Here is a 14,216-nt window from a genome sequence, read left to right as displayed (position 1 = left end):
ATGGTGGAGGTGGCGAAGGTGGCGGTGTTAATTTGCAGCGAAGACATTGTGGTTAGGAGGAAGGTGGTGGATCGTATCCTCATAAGATGGAGAAAAAAGTCTATCAAAATCTCAAGACGGAGGCTAGATTTGTGATGTTCTAAATAAATTGTAAAGTCTCTTAAAATCTATCAAAATGTATTGTTGTTGTTTATATATATATATATAATTGTTTCAAGCCAGTGACTTTTGAATACAACTTAACTTTCAGATAGTCCATAAATCTTGATTGGATACACTCAGATTTTTATAGAATTTTAGAGACTTTTAAAATCATGATTACCCCTAGCTAGACTTTCATTCACTCTTTTAAAATTTTGATTGGATATTCCTAAGTTTTTTTTTAAGAGAATTTTTCTTTTCACCAATTTCTCCCTCGTTATGTTTATTCACATTTCATCCATTAAATGTTTGTGTTACTTTTCCTTTACTGAAATGCAATATTTTAAGGAATGTTAGATGAAATGTGGGCAAACATGATTGTACGGGGGGAAATTGGTCAAAATAAAATTTCAAAAGAGAAATCGACAGTACAAGTTCAAGAGAAAATTCGCAAAATACTCTAAAGTCTAAAATACATTTTATAATTTATAACTATGAAATATGATCTAAGTGATCAACAAAATATATATGCTGAATAAATTGCAATTGTTGGCTTTTGATTGACAGGGAATGAATGCTGTGAAAGACTGGCTTACTATGGGATTAACACAAATCTTGTTAATTACCTCAAATTTCAACTGAACCAGAGGAATGTGGTTGCTGTCACTAATGTCACAAATTGGTCAGGTACATGCAATGTCACACCATTTCTTGGAGCCTTCCTAGCTGATGCATACCTAGGAAGATATCGGACAATTGCTGCCTTCTCCATCATCTATGTTCTTGGTAAGTTAATTTCTTTGTCGAACGATGGAAAATGTTCTATTTCGGTTTGTTTAACGACATAAGATTTCGCCCAACATTTATTTGACTCGTCGACCCAATTTGACAATAATATAAGCATTCGAATGCAAACATAAGTCGACAAGTGAAACCTTTCACGTCAAACTAAATATTAGAACTCTTGTTGATCTATATGAAATGAAAAGTCATAATTTTTCGCAGGGAATGACATTATTGACCTTGTCAGCGTCTCCAAGGACTAAAACCACTCTGTGACAACATGTGCCATCCCACAGGTTTACATACATGAGTGTTCTTCATGGGGCTTTACCTCATGGCACTTGGAACTGGAGGCATAAATCCTTGTGTCTCATCATTTGGAGCAGACCAATTCGATGACTCCGATGAGGCCGAAAAAAATAACCAAGAGTTCCTTCTTCAACTGGTTTCTATTTCTCAATTAACATTGGTGCACTTGTGGCTTCTTCTATGCTTGTTTGGATACAAACAAACGTTGGGTGGAGCCGGGCTTCGGCATCCCAGCCGTGGCTATGGCACTTGCTGTTGTGAGCTTCTTTTCCGGCACTCGGTTGTACAGAAACCAGATTCCCGGTGGGAGTCTCCTCACTCGCATTTGCCAGGTGCTTGTTGCATCCTTCAGGAAGTTTCGAGTTCTAGTGCCTCGTGACAAGTCGCTCTTGTAGTTGTATGAGACTGCCGATGAGGAACCTGCCGTCAAAGGAATCCGAAAGCTTGATCACACTAAGCAGCTAAGGTAATTCTTAAGTTTGTAGCAAAGAAGTACTTTAATATGGTGCTTGTGAAACCTAATTTGATATGACGCTTACGTTCTGCTAATTGCTAGAACAGAAAGGCTCGACATGGTAAAATAGAAAATGTTGTATATGTTTTACTATTGTACAATCAATTACAGTCCAACATGACGAAGGAGGCCATAACAACTTTTTCATTTACGAACTATGTAGTTTCTTGGACAAGGCGGCGGTAGAGACATAATTCGATAAAATCAAAGGCTCAGCGATGCCATGGAGGCTCTGCACCGTGAAACAAGTGGAGGAACTCAAGTCCCTCATAAGGTTAATTGCTTCTCATATGGGCCACCGGCATAATCTTCTCAGCTGTCTACAGTAAAATGGGAACATCGTTTGTGCTCCAAGGCAACACAAATGGACCTCCATGTCAGCAAATCCTTTGAAATTCCACCTTGTTCTCCCTCTTTGACACCGTCAGTGTCATCTTTTGGGTTCCAGTTTACTACCGTGTGAGATTCAAGGGAAGAAACAGCGGCTTCACCCAACTCCAAAGAATAGCAGTTGGGCTAGTAATCTCCATTTTTGCCATGCTCGCTGCGGGGACTTTAGAGCTTGTGAGACTCCGTAAAGTTTGAAAACACTACTACTATGACCTAAAGCACGTACCCATGTCGATTTTTTGGCAAGTTCCTCAGTATTTTATTATAGGGTGTGCTGAGGTTTTCACATTTATTGGGCAACTGGAGTTTTTCTATGAGCAGGCTCCTGATGCAATGAGGAGTTTGTGTTCTGCTCTTTCCCTTACAACTGCTGCTTTGGGGAACTATTTGAGTACAATGCTGGTGAACATTGTGACCGATGTGAGCTATAAGGATGGGAAGCCAAGATGGATTCCAGACAACTTGAATTATGGACACCTTCACTACTTTTTCTGGCTTTTGGCTTTGTTAAGTGTGGTGAATTTAGGGTTTTATCTTTTGGTTGCTAGATGGTACACTTACAAGAGGGCAGTGGTACCTAGTCATTAAGCAGTGACTACTATTATTATTGCATTTTTAAGCATAAAATTTATCTAGCAAGTATCCATTTTGGTAGTGATATATCTTGATCCATAACTAATAAGATCACACATCACCTACTTCATGAAGCCTTACTATATTGACTTCCAATGTATTACGAAAAACAATTGCGTAATGATGGTAGCAACAGCGTCCAAGGGCAGAACTAGGAATTTTTTCTCAGCGATGTGCATGTGAGGTCACTACTAGAAATTTGATCAACCGCCATGGTGTTATGAGTCAACCCAGTTTATAATATGCATAATGCTGAGCTTAGGGCACTACTTAATAATTAAGCAAATGTTGTAATTTTAGTGAATCAGCAACACCGTGTAGCTGTCACACAAATGAATTTCTCTTGTTACACCATTTTAATTTTTTTTTTTTCCTTCTAATATATCCATTTAGAAAGTTTGTAAACAAATGAAAGCTGTTGAGGGCATGGCGTGACTTTCTCTCCAGTCAAATTTATGGGATACTTTCACATGACTAGAAAATCTAAACCGTCGGATTTCAATTAGAGTCGGACTGTGATGTCAAAGTAGGATCTCTTTGTTTTCAAGTTTGCTAAGAAAATGGAGGTTTCAATTTGTTGGCTCCAGTAAGGAGTCCAGGTACAAAGTTAACCTAAAATGACAATAACATAAGGATTACAAAAATAAGTTCAGGTTTTTACGGTAAAACAAGAACAAAATTTCTAATGAAACTTCCTTACCCATCGATTATTATATACCACAAAGACTCATAAGCACTTATGGAAAATGAGCTTTCACATTGCGATTGAGTCTGGTAAGGATAAAGATCGAAGCATCTTTACCAACCAACCTAATTGATGAGATTTTGCTTCTGCACAATAATGGGTTTCCAGTTAAAGGCGGTATATGCTGATTCAATAACTAGCCCCTTGGGACCGTTTTGGCTTTTAACTGTATATAAGCGGAAATTGACTTCTGCACGCTTCTTTTCTTTCTTTGCACACAATTGTTTATGTCTAACCCTTCGATGAAATAAGCCAAATGAGAACCAAGAGACAAAAATCAACAAATGTGTACAAGGAGAAGAAAAGGTATCATTTCCCTAAGCAATACGCTAGAATTCCATAATGCACAGTCTGTAGGGGTATTATCGTAAAAGGGCCATGCTAATCACAGTTATAACGGCAGGACCCACTAAGTGTGCTAAACACTAATCAACGGCTATCAATCGTCCACGCCAAAAATTGAAAAGAAAAATAAAAACAAAATCTAATGTACACGTATAGTTTTCTTTGCGTGGTTCTTGAATTGTTTGTGAGCAAGAACCGGACTAGGCTTTCCTTTTTTCCTTTCCGTAATCTCCTATTAAAATTCAGTATCCCTAATCACTATTCACCAACCCTCATAAAAATCTACTATTCGAGAGGTATGTGATTTGTCTGCACTTTTCTCCCTCTCTGGTCATTCATGTCAAAGATGCAGATTTCTTTAGACTAGTTCTCAAGTCTTTTTATTTATTTGTTTTTATATATGCGATATAGAAAAAGGGGACAATGGAACTCGAGTGCAGGGTGAATGCTCGTAGCCAACTGAGCAACAAACCCCCAGCAAGTCTCGAGTCTCATGATTTCTGATTCTTCAACTTGCTTGTGTTGATCTTGCACGCAGTTATACTGTATTTTTCTTGGTTTTTTTTCCGTATGATATTGGATTGTGGACGTTACCCTTTATATTGAGAAAACCCTAATCTCAACAAGCCCCCAGCAAGTCTCGAGTCTTATGATTTCTGATTCTTCAACTTGCTTGTGTTGATCTTGCACGCAGTTATACTCTATTTTTCTTGGTTTTTTTTCCGTATGATATTGGATTGTGGACGTTACCCTTTTATATTGAGAAAACCCTAATCTCAAAAAGATGGGTTTTGACTCGCATAATGATCAACTTTTGCTTATTTGTGTTCAGTGAATTTCGATTAATTAAAATATGGGTTGCGATTCTTTGATGATTGTAGAGACTCTACTAATATTAGATAGATGCCCCTTCAATTTTGTATGAGAGGTAAAGAAACCTAATTAGCTAGTTTGGGCTTCTGTCCTTGCCATTATCTTTTATTAAGATTTTGTCTCGTTAGGGGACTGTACGAAGCAATTCTCGTGTGATGTATGATTCCAGTTTTATGTGACAGGCTGCTCGAATTGTACTTTAATTATCTAATCTAACGATGTTCCAAAAAAAATAGAAAGATGGTTTTTGTATGGTTGGTTATGTGCCATGATGTGATCTGTTTCATGTCCAAGTGTTTGGTGAAGTTCCTGATTTCATATTTTGAGAATGTAGAATTGAGTTGGCCACTGCATTCTTATAGAGAATATTCCAAGTCAATGCTTTCACTTTCAAATTTTCATGATTAACTGTTATCTCAGCATGTATACGATGATGATGGTGACTTTGTAGGTGTCTCTTTGGTTTTGAATATCTAGAAAAAGAAGACCTGGAACTCGAAAGATAGCTAATCTGTAGCTATGGCAGACAGTGATCTTTACACAAACGATGGGACCGTGGACATCCATAAAAAACCGGCTAACAAGAAGAAGACTGGAAATTGGAAGGCATGCCGCTTTATTCTTGGTATGGTTTTATAGGTTACGAATTTGATTTTGATTTTGATTTTTTCATGGTATGGCCTAATGTTGATCACTAAATAATACTGTTGCAGGTAATGAATGCTGTGAAAGATTGGCATACTACGGAATGGGTACCAATCTAGTGAACTATCTCGAGAAACGTCTCGGCATGGGAACTGCCAAGGCAGCGACCAGCGTCTCTAATTGGTCAGGGACGTGCTACGCGACACCGTTGATAGGAGCCTTCCTGGCTGATGCATACTTGGGAAGATATTGGACAATTGCCATCTTTTCAATCGTTTATGTTCTTGTAAGTTTGGTCCAGATATAAATTGTGTTCTTCAAGAGGCTATATATTGAAGAATTTTATTTTTTATAGGGTATGACTCTCTTGACCCTCACTGCATCTATCAATGGATTAAAACCACATTGCGATAGCTCTGGTTGCAACGCAACAGCATCCCAAAGAGCGGCCTGCTTTGTAGCGCTGTACTTGATTGCAGTAGGTACTGGTGGAATCAAGCCATGCGTTTCATCCTTCGGCGCAGATCAATTTGATGAAACTGACGAAACTGAGAGGAAGAAGAAGAGCTCCTTCTTCAACTGGTTTTACATGTCAATCAATGTCGGTGCGCTTATTGCTTCCACGGTTTTGGTCTGGATGCAAATGAATGTAGGATGGAATTGGGGGTTCGGAGTCCCAGCAGTTGCAATGGCGATTGCGGTTGTGTTCTTTTTCTCGGGAAGCAAGTTATATCGTCTTCAGAAACCGGGCGGGAGTCCCCTCACAAGGATTGCTCAGGTGGTTGTTGCATCCATCAGGAAATGCAAAGTGAAAATTCCTGCTAACAAGTCTCTTCTCTATGAGACTGCAGATGAGGAGTGCAACATCCAAGGAAGTCGGAAGCTTGAGCACACCAACAAATTAGGGTAAGAAGCACACGCTGATAGAATTTCAGTAGGAAACATTTTTGCTCATGAGCGATTTTTCTAAAAGAAAGTAGGAAACTTTTCCCAAGAATCTTGAGTGCTTCTTGAACAAACACAGTTTTCATAACCTAGCTAGCAGCAGCAATTTTGACCTCATGTCTAACGTTCTCAAAATATTCTTGACTATTACTATTTTAAAAGCACTTTCAAATCCCTTGATTAGGACCTTATCTGGAAGGACAAAAAGTGTTTGCACATAGCTAAAAGTGCTTCTAACTACATTTTGCATAAATACTTAACAAGTGTTTTTGAATTATAGAAGCGCTTTCTTGAAAAACACTTTTCATGTATTTCTTCTTAAAATACTTTCAAGTTCAAGGAGACACTTTGTTTTTTAATAACAATTCAACATATTTCTAATCATAAACACTTCTAACCAAACTGGTTTGTTATCGATGTGTTCTCAATAATATAATTGATTTGTTTTTTGTTTGCATTAAAGAATGGACGTTATGTACAAAAAAAATAATTTGTATAATAATATAATTCAAATTTCAGGTTCTTTGACAAGGCAGCTGTGGAGTCAGAGACAGACCGTGCAAAGGAACTGCCAAGCCCATGGAGTCTCTGTACAGTGACACAAGTAGAGGAGCTAAAATCCGTCATCAGACTACTCCCAATCTGGGCGTCCGGTATCGTCTTCGCCACCGTCTACGGCCAAATGAGCACAATGTTTGTCCTCCAAGGCAACACCCTAGACCAACACATGGGCCCAAACTTCAAGATCCCATCAGCCTCCCTCTCCGTCTTTGACACGGCCAGCGTCCTCTTCTGGGCACCGATCTACGACAAGCTCCTCGTCCCCCTCGCCAGGCGCTTCACGGGCCACGAACGAGGGTTCACGACGCTGCAACGGATGGGAATCGGCCTAGCACTGTCCATTTTTTCCATGGTTGTTGCTGGGATTTTGGAGGTTGTTAGGCTTGGCACTGTAAGAAAAAATAATTACTACGACCTAGAGTACATTCCCATGTCAATTTTCTGGCAGGTCCCGCAGTATTTCATCATTGGGTGTGCTGAGGTTTTCACCTTCATTGGGCAGATGGAGTTTTTTTACGACCAAGCGCCGGATGCCATGAGAAGCTTGTGCTCTGCACTGTCACTTACCACTGTTGCACTGGGGAATTACCTCAGCACTCTGCTAGTTACTGTGGTAACTAAAGTTACCAAGAAGAATGGGAACCTTGGGTGGATTCCGGATAACCTTAACAGGGGACACCTGGACTATTTTTATTGGCTGTTGGCTGTTCTGAGCGTTATTAATTTCTTGGTGTACCTCTGGATTGCTAAGTGGTTTACGTACAAGAAGGCGACTGGGCGTGCCCAATGATACGCAGGGTGGTGGACTGGCACTTGTGAATCTCTACTTGGTCTGCCATTTTAGTTTTTTTTTTTTTTTTTTTTTTTTTTTTATGTCTGATTTTATTGTTTGGTGTTTGAAAATTTTTGTTGGAGGATTTGTGTGTTGATTTCAAGATTGATTTAATGTATGCTTGTTAGTGTTTTCGTAGTAGTTATTTTTTCACTTCGTGGCAATTAATCATTCGTAGATTGAAATAATTGGTCGAATCCTGCATTTTTATTAATGACTCGTTCATTTATTGATGAAATTGAAACAAGAGATGATAGATCGAATTCTGCATTTTTTTAGGCATACTAACTTACTTCGGACGAGAAAAGTCATGAATTGAGAAAGTAGAAAATAGATCTACAACTGAGATCAGATACTTCGTAAAAGCAACATATATAATTCTTCCTTTCCAGGTATTGCATTGCCGATCGTAGTGTGAGAACTACATATTTCGTGATTTTGTATGTTTCAGTAAACACATAAGAGGTCAGGAATCTAAAGAATTCTAATACCTTTGTGTGAGTAAAGTAGTAAACACGGAAGAAGTCAGAAATGAAAATAATTCTGATACCCCTTGTGTTAGTAAACATAGAAAGGTTTCATCATATACTGATTCTAATACTCATTCCAAGCATGCATGACATCGGTTGTCAAACGTTATCCCAAACATTCTTTTCTTCCTCTTTTTTTTTGTTTTTGTTATACGATAAATCTTGTTAGATTAGATGTTGGATTAGTCACCAATGAGGTTTGAACACACACCATCATGCAAGGACTCTCCACCACTGTGGTAAAGGGTCACTTGCCAAATATTCTTTTTCTTTTCGAGAGGAGAAACAATTCCTTTTTCTTTCTTTTTTCCTTCAATGATTAGGTGATAAATCCCATTCTTTTCTAGACTAATGGATAATGTAACGCCAGATGAGAGGCTCACAAGCACTTTCAACAGTTCTAACTGTCGACATACAAATCTCTCTCTCCTCTCCTCTCCTCTCTCTCTCTCTCTCTCTCTCTCTCTCCTCTCCTCTCTCTGCCCTTTATCCAAACTCAAAACCAGGACTGAAAACGGAGAAGATGATTGGCCTCAAGCTCATTCAAACCTCTTTCACCACCACCCAACATACCATTTTATACACAGGAAGATCGTCCAGCGCCAAGACGTCCATCTTGCGCTGCAGCAAGTCCAATGATTCAGACTCCGAGTCGGAAGCTTCCCCGCCCGAAGGCGACACTCGCAAGCAAGAGCTGCTGGTGAGGATAGCAATGCTTCAAGCTCAGAAAGTCCGTCTTGCCGATTACTTGGACGAAAGGTCAGAATATCTTACCAAATTTGGAGAGGAGGCAACCGCCGAGTTTGACAAGATTGGAGAAGATGCCCTCAAAGACCTGGACGCAGCCAGCGACAGGGTCTGTTTTTAAGTTCCTCCTCCATGCACCGCATTAAAGATATAAAAACGCGACTTGCTATGCAATTCTGTTGATAATCCAATTCTTGTTCGTTTGTGATTAGCAGATATTGGAGAATATAAACAGCCGCATGCAAGCCTTTGAGGAATCTGCGGGAGTAAACATAGTGGAGATGGAGAAAAACGAAAACGAGTTAGAAGCATTCGAAGGTCAGATTGAAAAGGAGCGAAATGAAGGGTTATTTTTCAAGAGTCTAACGCAGGGGAAACCGAAAGAAAAAGTGAACGCTGCCGAGGAAATAAATAAGATCAAGGAGCTTACCAAAAACACTGCAGGATCAGAAATCAGGAGGAATATTTACCTTGCACTAATTGGCCTGCTACTCATACAACTCGTCGACTCTTTCATCTCTCCAACACCTGATTGGAGAAAAGTTGCACTTCTCGGGGCGATTTTTGTGGGTTTGGTTTCTCAGGTCATCTATGAGCAGAAAATGTTATCAGAAACAGAAAGTACAGAAGAGGGGAAGACAGAGGAAGAAAGAAGGTGATGCTTGCCATACCCTTAGAAGCAAAAGTATTATGCTGTAAAATTTTCAGCCTCAACTATTTTACATAAACATAGCTTGGGTCTTCACAAATATAACATATTTTTTCCTGATCAACTCAAACGTAAAATTTTGAGCCATAACGAATTTACATGTCTAATTAAAAGTGTAGACTCGAAAAAAATCTGAGAAACTCTAATAGACACATTTCAGAATTTAACTGTCGAAAAGGACGAATGATATCAATGCAGTATCAGCTACAAAAATATAGCATGATCAATAAACCCAAGTAAATCTTACAACTTGGGTTTGATACATCAAGCCTTTGCTTTTGCACCATCAAAAGGTGATCTTGGTGATACTACTGTAATCACCAAAAACTATGTAACCGAGTTACATATATGATGCTTTATGAATCCACTAGTGTATATATGACCTTCTAAATGTTCTTCTACCCACTAGTGTACAACAAATGCATGTTGATCTGAACGGAGTAGCTGCAGAAATTAACATCTGGTGAGGAAGGTACATATATAAATTCCGTGAAAGCCACGCCTGTGCCAGATAGTGACTTTATAGTATGATTGCATCCAACCTGCATCAGGAGCTCTGCACTGGTACAAATATAGCATGATTAATAACCCCAAGTAAACCTGACACCTTGGGTTTGATACATGAAGCCACTTTGCTCTTGCATCATCAAAAGGTGATCTTGGTGATATTACTGCAATCACCAAAAACTATGGCACTCAGTTATCATATATGATGCTTCATGAACTTTTAACTATTGTAGTTAATGCTAGACAGGCCTCAAGATTTTTAAATTAAGAAGTGAAGTTTTCAACGTGAGCTTCTATATGTTCTTTAACCCACTAGTGTGCATGTAAAATGCATATAGAACCAGAATTGAAAACTGAACAGCAATAGACATGAAACCCGGTGAGCAAGATTTTGGATCCAAATTCTGGAAAACTCAAACTTCTGCCAGCTAGAGTCTTGTCCAGGATTCAATACACTTGGGATCCAACCTGCATCGGGCAGATTTTGCACTGAGAATGCAACACACCCAAGAAACAAATGCAGGCAGTGGACAGCTCATTCATACCTTGTGTCACTTCCAAAAGAAAAGCATGTTGTTCATGAAGAATATATCATCCTGCAGATTCCTCAGCAGTCATCGGTAGATATCCCAGCATCCACCAACTAGCCCAGCAACATATTTCCACAGGCCGTTTCTTGTGGCACATGGAATTTTGAAGTATGCCCATGCCTAACAAAATTTGACAAGTGAATGAAAGGAAACTATGGAGGCCTCATCTTACAATCCCAGAGTTAGAAGTGGCACCTTACTGAGCACTGCCCTAATAAGTATGTACCATGTAATGGAAGATGGAAGAATTCCAAGATGCAAAGCCTTTTCTAAAAACCTAATGGCATTTGATATTCTACTGCATGAACAAAACCCTTTGAGAGTAACATTATAGGTGATGGTATCTGGTCGTAGTCCATCTTTAAGAAGGTGGGCCTAAACTTCTGATGCCTTCTCACAGTCTCTAATTTTGTAAAAACCCTCCATTAGGGTGTTGTAGGTCACAAGATAAGGAATGCAGTTCCAGCGCCCCATCTGAAAATAAAGCTGCAAAGCATCTTCTGCATTGCCTGCAGAGCAAAGCCCATGAATTACAATGTTATGCATAGTTACATCAGGCTCGAAGCCCTTGTCAAGAGCTTGATGCCACATGTTGAGGGAGCTTGATGCCACATGTTGAGGGCCATGCCAATCTTCTTGCTTTGAAAAAGGCCATCCATTAACAAGCTATGCGATCATATCCGGCTTCCATCCTTTTTCCAGCATTTCCCTCACAAACACATATGCGTTACTAAATCTTTCTGCTTTGCATAAACCATTTATGAGAGTATTGTAGGAGAGAACATTTGGAAAGCAAACCTTGGTGCACATTCCCTGAAAAACAAAATGGCATCCTCAAGTTTGGAAGCTCGGATATACCCGTATATCAATGCATTGCAAACATGAGAACTCAGTTCATAGCCGCACTTATCCATCTTACCAACTAGTCTGGCTGCTTCATCTAGTATCCCTTCCCTGCATAACCCATTAATCATTGACGAATACGCAAAGGCATCCAGATCAGCTCTTGCGTTTTCTGCCTCTTTTAAAATCTGCAAGGCCTTGTTCAAATACCCATTTTTACAGAGTCCATGGACTAAAACTCCATAGGTTGTGGCATCTGCAACACAAGCCTTCTCACACATTAGTCCCCAGACAGAAATCACTTCATCAACCTTCTCATTTTCAAACAAGCCTCTAATCAATGTGTTATAACTCACAACATTACGACAACCACACTTCTCCATCACCTCCCACAACTCTTTGGTCTTCCCTGCTATACAAAGCCGATTCGCATTGCATTATGAACGACCACATCCGGCGATACCCTTTTCTCAACCATCTCTTTATAAACTCTCTTAGCTCCATCCACATTCCCCACTTTGCACAACCCGTGAATCAAAGAACTACAAGTAAAAAAAAAAAATCGGGCCCTCTGTCATTTGTCTTCATCCCACTCCATATCTCCAAACTCTCATTGACCTTCCCGCATTTGCACAGACCATTGACCTCAACATTATAAGTAACGACATTAGGATAAACCTCTGAGTCCTTCACCAACCTCTCCCAAATCTCATTAGCACTCACACTATCACCTTTCCGCAAAAACCCGTCAATCAAAATATTATAACTCATCAATCAGGACCAACCCCTCTCTCAAGCTTTTCGTCAAACACGTCCAATGCATCACTCAAGTTTCCACCTTTCGCCAGCCCGTTGATCAAAGCCCCATAACTAAACACATCAGGCTCCAAACCCTTTTCCCACATCCAGTTCAGCAACCCTTTGGCCTTCTCAAAATGCTTCTTCTTGCACGAAATCTTGATCAGAACATTATAAGTCTGCAAATTCGGCTCCAAACCAACTGTTTCGAAATAGGCGAAAAACTTCTCAGCTCGGTCCTGCTGATTGGACTCAATGAATGCATTCAGCACAGAATTGTACGACCTTACGCCGGGCGCACACCCAAAAATCTCTTCCATCTGTTGAAACACGGCCATAGCTTTATCCGGCATGGAGTTCTTCGTATACGCTTTGATCACCGTCAATGCCACGTCCTCAGGGCACTTGCATTTCTGGGTCCGAACCAGCTCAACGACCCGGTCGACGTGGGCGACGAGTTTCGGGTCTACGAGCCGGCGGAGGATGTGGTGGAAGACGTCGGGGGAGTGGTTGTACTTCGGGTGGCGGGTCACTGAGTCGAGCAGTGCGAATGCGGCGTGAGGATTCTTCTCGGCTTTGAGGAGCTTCAGGACTCGCTTCGGGGAGAGAGATTTGGGGAAGTCGACCGTGGCAGTGGCAGAGTTGCAAATTTGTGTGGTTGCTGTGTCTCATTATACAGCATGTTAACGGTAGCTTTTGCTCCGCTATAGAAGTCTGAAATGGATAAGAAGCGGGAGAGAAAACAATAGAGTAAACGGAATTCGATGGGCCGGGTAATGGGCCGAACGGTCAAATTCTGATACAAAGTGGCCCAATTTGGTGGATCTACATTTTTTGGATTAATACTTTTTGCGCTAAACCTTGGAGACCTTAGAACCCAACTAATGACCTCCTCCAACGTAGTAGAGAGTAGAGATTGTTGATGCTATGGTTACATTAATAAAAGGCTTTTTGTTTCTTCTTCTTTCCTTTGCACATAAGAAAGGGCTTGTGACATGTTTGCTTACTTGAAAAATGAGGAAAGTGATTAATCAGAGAAGTCAATATATGGGAGAGAATGAATGGTTATGAGATCAACTACTGTCCATCAATCAATCTAATTTCTAGTTATTCAGATGTTGGGTGACAAATTGTAACGTAGGACGTATGAAAGGTCGAGAAGTAGAATATATCCAATACCATTCTAGATAAGTAAACATATCACCAAAGTAGAATTTCTCTCATAGGCGTGGAATGAGCATCAACTTACTTAATCAATTCAATGCCACTCATTTTCATTCAAAAAACAAAAGGCAGACATTCGATGAAGTAAATTAATGCTCATTCATGCGCATGTGCATGATGCGTGAGAGAGAGAATCTGATCATCAAAGTACCAATAAATTTCTAAAGCTTGGATCCATGGAAGCCCAGCCTGCGGAAGCATGTACTAGGCCCTTACAAGCCCAACATAACAAATTAATTGGAAGACTGGAAGAAAATGTGTGTTACCCATGATCTACATTGTTCTAATTCCTAAAGAAATATAGAAAAATTGTGGATCTTTCTTGTGTGAGCTCTTTTTCTTTTAAGCACATCCTTTCCATCCAGTCACAATTTCCTCAGCCTCTCTCTACTTTTACCCCTAAAAAAGATAAAGGGCAAAAAAGCAAAGACCATCTTTCTTTTTGCCCCATATCCCCTTCACCTTTGAAGGAAAAAATAACATTTCTAGTGATGATTTTCATGCAAATTATATAATAAACTACATTGCAAGTTCTTCTTTTTGTGTAATTTC

At 39.9% G+C, this 14,216-nt stretch overlaps 1 protein-coding gene and 3 pseudogenes across 7 annotated transcripts; 3 read left to right on the top strand and 1 right to left on the bottom strand.

The window, feature by feature from the left end:
• Positions 1 to 2,725, top strand: LOC126618206 (protein NRT1/ PTR FAMILY 8.1-like; annotated as a pseudogene).
• Positions 2,726 to 4,061: 1,336 nt separating this feature from the next.
• LOC126619659 (protein NRT1/ PTR FAMILY 8.1-like) lies at positions 4,062 to 8,045 on the top strand. Of its 7 annotated transcripts, XM_050288078.1 has the most exons (6): positions 4,062 to 4,156; positions 5,185 to 5,358; positions 5,447 to 5,664; positions 5,734 to 6,284; positions 6,843 to 7,275; positions 7,387 to 8,045. In XM_050288078.1, exons 2-6 carry the CDS (start codon positions 5,253 to 5,255, stop codon positions 7,672 to 7,674), a joined length of 1,596 nt encoding a protein of 531 aa, XP_050144035.1. In that variant the 5' UTR covers positions 4,062 to 4,156; positions 5,185 to 5,252; the 3' UTR covers positions 7,675 to 8,045. The 7 variants fall into 7 exon arrangements, with proteins under 7 accessions (XP_050144035.1, XP_050144032.1, XP_050144031.1 ...); XM_050288075.1 differs by having other exon boundaries at positions 5,211 to 5,358; positions 6,843 to 8,042; XM_050288074.1 differs by having other exon boundaries at positions 5,154 to 5,358; positions 6,843 to 8,041.
• A 552-nt stretch (positions 8,046 to 8,597) lies between these two features.
• On the top strand, positions 8,598 to 9,766 carry LOC126619660 (uncharacterized; annotated as a pseudogene).
• LOC126618205 (pentatricopeptide repeat-containing protein At3g09060-like) lies at positions 9,641 to 13,934 on the bottom strand (annotated as a pseudogene).
• Between the last annotated feature and the right edge of the window lie 282 nt (positions 13,935 to 14,216).

Source organism: Malus sylvestris, chromosome 4, assembly GCF_916048215.2.
Source record: "Malus sylvestris chromosome 4, drMalSylv7.2, whole genome shotgun sequence".
Taxonomy (NCBI): domain Eukaryota; kingdom Viridiplantae; phylum Streptophyta; class Magnoliopsida; order Rosales; family Rosaceae; genus Malus; species Malus sylvestris.
This window is presented reverse-complemented; position numbering and strand designations above follow the sequence as displayed.